Source organism: Bidens hawaiensis, unplaced genomic scaffold (assembly GCF_021521415.1).
Source record: "Bidens hawaiensis isolate Kalapana, Puna unplaced genomic scaffold, B.hawaiensis_p1.1 tig00010563_1, whole genome shotgun sequence".
Classification (NCBI taxonomy): domain Eukaryota; kingdom Viridiplantae; phylum Streptophyta; class Magnoliopsida; order Asterales; family Asteraceae; genus Bidens; species Bidens hawaiensis.
In genome coordinates, this window is record NW_027491806.1 from 762,349 (window position 1) to 770,546 (window position 8,198).

Genomic DNA, 8,198 nt, shown 5'->3' on the forward strand with positions numbered 1-8,198 from the left:
TAGTTCTTATGTTTAAAAATTCATCTCGACATAAATAAAAAAGAAGTCTTGTAGGTTTGAACTGGAATAACATAATAATTAAGGGCCAATTCACTTTAAACATTTTGCAAAATAAAACTGTTTCACTTAAAATTTCATAAATTTATAGTGTTCACTTAAAATTTTAAGTAAGCTAATTTAAATAGTTACATTGTTACACACACACATATATATATATATGGTAATTAAATCTTACGGTCCGGTCCGGTTTCATACGGCCGATTTTTGGTATAAACCGTAAACCAAACAGTTCGCTACGATTTAACACTTTTGAAACCGACCGGTGGAAAGTAATGGAAAAAAAACCGACTGTGAAACCAAACTGATGAACGATTTGGGCGGTTTCATTGTTTGAAACTGAACCGTGAACACCGCTAATTACCGGGTCCGACCCATTTGGTCCAAGCCTGAGGAACTAAATAAGTTGTTTTGGCTTAAGGGGCTTTAGTGGTTTATAACATGAGTTCTATGTGTAAAGTGGTTCATTATATGAGTTATATGCTGCTAGTTAAATGAGCATGAAAGGCTTTTCTAGAACAGAAATTTTGTTAGGACACGAATGAGAATTGAACAATGCATGTAAGTGTGTCGACAATACCTGATGAGAATGATCTTTAGTAATTGTAAACAAAATGTGTATTCATTAATAAGTCTCTAACTGGTCGTTGGGTCAACTCAATCAAACATTGATTAAAAGTCAATCTTGGTCATCGAAAATCAAACTTAGTCAAACACATTAAACAATGAAATTATTTGAATACTAGGGGTTACATTAACCATCACACATATACTCACATACTTGTATGATTTAGGATATTCGTGTGAGACACTTGTTCTTTAGCTATGATTTTATTAGCATGCCGCATTTGGGGTGAGTTTTCACAGCCCCGCTCTTTTACTTGCTCCTTTTGGGGGAAAAAGCATACACAAACTACTGGATATTGTAAGATTGTTGTATCACATGTATACTTAGTTTAATTACCACTACCAAGCCATGAAGCTATGCCGAAAATGAACTACCACCATCCACCAATCACCTTCACTTCGTCATCTTCGTTTTCATTTCGTATGAGCAACCATAGATCTGGTTCAATCCCCATCTCCTTTGTCTCCAATCATCATCACTCCGAATCCATCTTAGGTTTTCCGTGAATGGCAAGGTGAAGTGATACTGAATCTATTTTGACAGTGTATTTAGGGTTCGGTGGGCGTCTGGATCTAGGACTTGGTGGTGTAGTGGTGGTCGGAAAAAGGAGTGGTGTGTGGTGGTGATCGAAGAAATAGGAGAGAATACATATTCGATAAAAGACGGATAAGAATAATAGGGATTTAGGGTTTTTAAAATGGTACATAATATAGCAAATAATTAAAAGGTACCTAAACTTAAACTTTTGGATATTCGAACTATCCGAAAATTTTCAAAAGCAGTATCCTAATCCGAACTATCCGAAAATTTGGATATTCGAATTTTTGGATGTTCGATTTTTCGGATAGTTTGAATTCGGATTTTCGGATATTTTTATTCAGATTTTTTTGAACACCCTTATTTCATATCCTGACGCTTTGGATTGGCTTAGAAATAGGCCAAAAAGACACTGCCACTATTTTTATGCTAATAACTAGAGGTGGAGAAGGCAGCTAACCTATTTTTGAAATAGTTGCATTTAACCGAACCAGTTAATAGTCTACAAAGTCAGAGCAGGTTACTGAATAATCAATTCAGTTAATAACTTATTCGAGGATATCCAAAAATCAATCATATAAATCCGATTAGGTAATAACGGTTAAGTTTTTTCTAATGGTCGTTATAGGCTAACATACTTGTTAAAATAAATAGCTTAATAACCAGTTTTCCTCTCTAAACCTGTTTCTAGACAGTTCCTATCGGTTCAAAACAGGTTCCTCAATAGTCGATTATAGATCAGTTTCGGTTTCTATTATTGAAACCTTTTTTTTTTTAATTTTTTTGGGGAAACCGGTACCAAATGAAAACCACATTAGCCATGTTGTAGGGGGTGTTTGGGATTCCTTATTTTTACCCTCTTATAACTTATAAAAAAAAGTCATAAGTTACAAATGTGTAACTTATCAACATTTCCTTGAACATAATAAGAAGGAACCCAAACACTTTTTTTTAACTTATCATAAGTTATAAGAAGGTAAAAGTAAGAAATTCCAAACACTCCCGTAGTTTTATGAAAGAGAAAAATTGAACCCAAACTCAAAACCGAAAAATCATAATTTTATTAGATTATTTGTGGCTCATTTATCTCCGCTGAAACTCTTTGAATGTTAATTATTTTAGGGTTTCGTATTCAAATCACTTCAATCATCCACTAGATCTTGAAAATGAATGAGGATGAATCAGAGGTATGTTTCATTCATTTATTTGAAATTTGTATCCACTCGATATTGCAGTTTACACTAATTAATTTTTCAAATTGCTTCCCAGTACTTCTTAATTAATGCTCCCTAGCATGGGTGTAAACGAGTAGAGTCATGGCTCGTTTAACTTACGGGAGCTCAAGTTCAGCTCGCCCGTAACTTTTTGAACCTCGAGCTAAGCTTTTGTGTGACTTATTATTTATTCATTAATGCTAAATTATTATTTTATAAATATGTTAAATAAAAAATACAGAAATATTATGCTCATTTAGGCTCTCGAGCTTGATAAGTAAAACTCAAGCTAGTTTACTAATCGAACTCCTGTAAACTTGGCTCAATTCAAGCTTGTAGCTAGTTGATCTTGAATAGCTCACGAGTGGGCGACGCACACTAAATGACTAAGGTTTAGGGTTTAGAATTTAACGGACTAAACTAGAAGAAAATGTTTTATTCGTAGAAAATTGAACAAGTTTGTCGATCAGAGATGACAATGAGCCGGCTATGTGACGGGTTTTAGTAAATCCTACACCCGAGTACCCGCCTGTAACATTATATATATATATATATATATATATATATATATATGTGTGTGTGTATATATATAATTAATTAAAAAGCAAGTAGTTGTTCTTCTCATAAAAATTACTGTAGATAAAAGGTACAATTGATTAAAAGAATGTACAAGCACTTGATGCTACATGATCTCAACTGCCACTGACTAAGCATCCGATCGGCGCTTTCCATCTGAATCTTCCCTTTGACGACATCTGCATAGTTTTTCATCGCTTTCACAAAGGGAGAATGTATGCTTTCAATTTGTATACATGAGTGTGAATTTTACCATTATATTTCTCAGTTATTTTGGACACGGGTAATTAAATGGATGAAGGGACCTGCGATTCTTGAACATGTTTCTTACATCCTTGGGTAGTTTTCTCATATGAAACAAACCACGCTTAATGTTATTTTTACTTATTCTTACTACATTGTTACTTTAATTTCCCATTGTTGCATACATGTGTAACGCCTAATTTATGTAACTCTTTGACGTGTAGATTCGAGCTTCCTACTGCCTTTATAATAGCGGTTTTCAGGAACTCAAAAGAAACATTTAGTGGTTGGGAATGGGACTGTAGCTACAAGCTTCCTTTTCATAGTTGGAGCCACTGAAATCAAAGCGCAAGAAAAGGATGATCCGAAGCTTTATCTTGAATATGATTTTTGCGACTACACTCATATCAGGTGTAACTAAGCTGGTTCTCGGTGTTTTCCGGTCAACTTATTGACACACAAAGTTCATTTTTTTTATTGATATGTGTTTTATAATGTAAACAGGTTAGGGATCTTGGTATATTTTTTTGTCATATTCTACGATTATTGGATTCATGGGTAGGACAGCAACATTCAACTGGTATTCTTGGTTTTGAGAATTTTACTACTATTGATGACATATCTGTCACAAAGGTCATAGTTAAGTATAATGCTACATATATATACACACACTGTAGATATGCTACATATGTGTGAGTGTTAAAACTAAAAGGTGACAAAATGGCGGGTCAGGTGGAACAATGGCTCAAATTAGATAGTTTTCCGATACGGGTCAAATGTTAGAAGCATTTTTGCTTCAGTTCCTTTGGCCCATAACATTATTGAAGTCATATAAATTTTAAAATTTGTTTACTATTTATTTGCCATGATTTGACCGGTACAACCAATTGATGGCGAGTTAAACGATTTTTAAGTGATTTAAAGTAGTTAAGAGAGGAATTGAAATGACTCACACATGCTTTTTTATTTTTTTGAATAAAATAAAATAAAATAAAATAAGCAACAAGAAATTATAAATATGCTTAAGGAGCGTGAATTGTTTGATCAACGAAAATTTTGTTTTCATTTGTCTTGACACATTTCCCAGGAGTCCGAAGAAGAAAGGTGTGTGTTGCTGGAGATTTTGAGATTCAAATTTGAGGCAAATTGCTTTTATTCTTTGTGAATGCCAAAAATTTGGCAGTTTTGTTTGAGCAGTCTCAACTTGATGTATTTTTAGTGGCTCGATTTTAGAACTTCTATACGTGTTGCACTACAACCATGTATAAGCGTGTTGATGCGCCTCAACACTACAAGCACGTATAAGCGTCTTGATGCGCTGCAACCCACGCGTGTCGAATTACTAGTTATAACCTATAATGTATATATATTTCAAAAAACCCAAAATTCAAATTTACATTATGTAGAAGGTAACAAAGAACCATAAGTAAAATCTGTACGGTTAGCCAAAATACGGACCAACATATCCAACACCTCTTTCATGTTCGGCCTCAACTGCGGTGACTCCGCAGTACACCTTATTCCAATCCGAAGCATTTCGCGCATCTCCACCGCCCCGTCAGTAGGCCCCGACACCATCAACTCTGCCAGGACCATTTTATTATTAAATCCTGATCGTCCGTCTCCCATCACACGCCGGGCCCATTCTAGTAAACACTCATCACCACCGTCAACTGCTCGTCTACCTGTTGCTAACTCCATTATTAACACTCCAAAACTGTAAACATCACCTTTTGTTGTTGCTTGCCACATTTGTCCATATTCGGGAGCCACGTAACCAATGGTCCCCGCCACCATCGTGCTGACGTGGCTATCACCCACATCCATAACACGGGCGAGCCCAAAGTCAGTAACCTTGGCCCGCCCTTGTTTATCTAGCAGCACGTTGCTAGCTTTCACGTCTCTATGAACAATCGATGGGTAACATTCGTGGTGTAAAAAAACTAGCGCGTGTGCCACGTCGGTTGCAATATTTACACGTGCTCTCCATTTGAGCGCGATTTTATCTCCGAGTACGTCTTCCAAATTACCCCCTTCCATGTATTCATAAACCAAAAGTTTTTCCGATCCGTATAAACACCACCCGTAAAGTGTCACCAGGTTGGGATGGGGCCACCCTAACCCGGTTCGGGTTAGCACCTCCATTTCAGCCCGAAACTCACGTTCCCCGTCAATACCCTCTCTTAATTTCTTCTTTATCGCCACTTCTCGTCCATCGGGCAACACGCCTCGGTAAACGGTCCCAAACCCGCCTCGCCCGATTATTCTATCGTTCGCAAAGTTACCTGTCGCTTTCAAAATATCCGCGTGCATGAACGCGGTTTTGTCCAAACGGATAACCTTTGCCGTGTCCGACAACCACGGTGACGAGCCACTCGATGTGAAGTCAGTTCCGAGCTTGAAATCGTCATACAAATATCCGGGTGTGTCGAGTGGGCCTTTTATCACGAGACAAATCAATATTGTCATCACACCGCACACAGTGAAAGCTAACAACAAAAACATGAATAACAAAACCGCGTTCAATCTTCTATGGCTCGATCTCGGGCCAGGGTCACTAGCCGATTCGTTTGTCAAATTAGATATAAACGGAGGTAAGACTAACAACGGGTCTCCAAGAAACGACGTTTTCTCAAATGTCGCGAGCTGGCCCGTGCTGGGGATCATACCCGAGATGTACCGATTGTATGAAACATTAAACTTACTCAACTCCCCCAAGTTGTTCAAACTGATCGGAAACGTACCCGAGAAGTTATTATACGATAAATCAAGATTACTCAAACACGTTAAATCCCCGAGCTGGGTCGGGATTTGGCCCGAGAAGTTATTAGTAGTAAGATTCAACACCGCGAGCGGGATTTGCGCAATCTCAACAGGAAGTGATCCCGAAAACTCATTAAACCCCAAATGCACCATACTGAAATTAACCATTTTCGCAATATCTTTCGGTACAGGCCCCGATAGCCGGTTCCCGCTAAGCTGGACATACCCGGATATTTGGCGGGTCCGGATATTCGACCCGGGAAGACAAACTTGAAATATTCCATCCCCTTTAAGAATCATATCCCATAAACTTCTACATCTCTTTCGGTTCAAAAGCATGTACACGAAGCTAAAAGGCGGATAATCGGCCGGTATCCATCTTCTCATAGCCGAACACTCGCCCGAGCCCGCACCAGGATTCTTCTCCCGGTTCAACAAAAAAGTCGGTGTTGGGTTTTTCCCAATATTAGCCAATTCGGGCGCAATCGGGCCCGAAAGATTATTATTCGCAAGATTGAGCCATAACAAGCTACTACAGTTACCTAAGTCGGGCGGTATCGGGCCGGTTAACGAGTTGTTGGCGAGCATTAACCATAGTAACGAAGTCAACCGTCCAAAGCTCGACGGGATTGGCCCGGCTAACTCGTTTTGTGAGAGATCCAGAGCTTGAAGCCCGTACAAGTTTCCGAACTCAGACGGTATCTCGCCCGAGAACCGGTTTCCGGCGAGAATTAAGTATTTTAAACCGGTCAACTGAGATATCTCCGGCGGTAATGGACCGGAAAAGTTGTTGAAACTTAAGTCTAGCCGTGAAATGTTGAGCAGTTTGAGTATTCCAGACGAGTACAGCCCGCCGGAATATCGGTTTGCATGCAGGAGAAGGTATTTTAACTGTGTGAACCGCCCGAAAATCGGTTGTACATCTCCAGTGAAGTTATTCCGGCTAAGATCCAAGTAGTTTAAGTCCATCAACCCGAGTAGAGATTCGGGTATCTCGTGGGAAAGGGAATTGTTACCCAATAAAAGCTGTTTGAGTTTGGTGTTCAGACCGATTTCCGGTGGGATATTACCGGAAAACTTGTTCCCGGAGAGGTCTAAATTGGTCAAGCTTTTGCAGTTTGAAATCTCAGGCGGGATCGCACCCGCGAGTGCGTTTCCCGACACGTCGAGCACCTCCAAACTGCAGTTTCCTAGGAAAACCAAGGGCCCGGTCAACCGGTTTTCAGAAACTGAAAGCTCTTTAAATTGGTTGATCGGGACAGATAACTCCCCGGTCAACAAATTCGTGCTCAAATCGACATGCTCGAGCTTCAAGCATTCATCCATCGACCCGTTGATTCGTCCGGTGAAATTATTAGACGACAAATTAGCGACGACCAAGTTGCGGCAACTCGCCGGGAAGCTCTTTCGAATGTCGCCGGAGAGACGGTTGACCGACAGGTCAAGAACTTCCAAACTACTAAGTCCGGTGAAGTTGAGCTCGCCATGGATAATGTTATGAGACAAATTCAACACTTTGAGGCTCCTGCACGTGCCCAAATCAGGCGGTATGGTCCCGTCGATCGTATTTCTCGACAAGTCAAGGCGAGTTAACTCGGTCAAGGCCGAGAAGTTGTTGAACAAGTTTCCGGCTATGTTGCTATCCGGGAGGCTGATCCCGGTGACTCGGTTGCCGGAGCAGGTAATCCCTGGCCACGTGCATGGGGTTGGGTCATGTGGGTCCCACTTGTTGTATTCTCCTTGATTGATTTGGTTTTTATGCAACAGAAACAACCTTAAATCCAGTAACACTTGCTTGTCGGAATCCAGCGACTCCGCAGTTGCATGTTTCCCTGAAATATTAATAATAATAATAATAAAAGGTTATTTTGCATTAAATTCAAGTTTAACAAAATATTTCTTGAGATATAAAAAGATGAAGTTGAGACCTGTGAATAAAATTAGGAAGAATATGAATGGTGACATGGCTAGTCAGTGTAACATGTTAGGTTCTTGTGTCTTGTTTAATGTTGAGGCGAGGAGGTTTTTGGTTAAAGGTGTGAGAAAATGAAATAAAGAATGAATTGAATGATAAAAGGTGAGCAAAGAGGTGAATATTGGAATATATGGAAAAGTATATATGTACAAATGTTGAATATTGAAATGGGGGGAGCTAGTTGGACCAGACCAAACAGGAAACA

General features: G+C 39.3%; 1 protein-coding gene across 1 annotated transcript; it reads right to left on the reverse strand.

The window, feature by feature from the left end:
- Positions 1–4,619: 4,619 nt before the first annotated feature.
- LOC143535527 (putative LRR receptor-like serine/threonine-protein kinase At1g74360) lies at positions 4,620–7,983 on the reverse strand. Its single transcript, XM_077029753.1, has 2 exons — positions 7,947–7,983; positions 4,620–7,850 (listed from the first exon to the last, which is right to left on the reverse strand). Exons 1-2 carry the CDS (start codon positions 7,981–7,983, stop codon positions 4,654–4,656), a joined length of 3,234 nt encoding a protein of 1,077 aa, XP_076885868.1. The 3' UTR covers positions 4,620–4,653.
- Positions 7,984–8,198: the final 215 nt, after the last annotated feature.

Bases quoted from the DNA above. Each gene is read 5' to 3' on its own strand.
- LOC143535527 (XM_077029753.1), bottom strand. From the start codon at position 7,983: ATGTCACCATTCATATTCTTCCTAATTTTATTCACAG. The intron at 7,851-7,946 runs GTCTCAACTTCA...TTAATATTTCAG, and splicing joins CTTCCTAATTTTATTCACAG to GGAAACATGCAACTGCGGAG.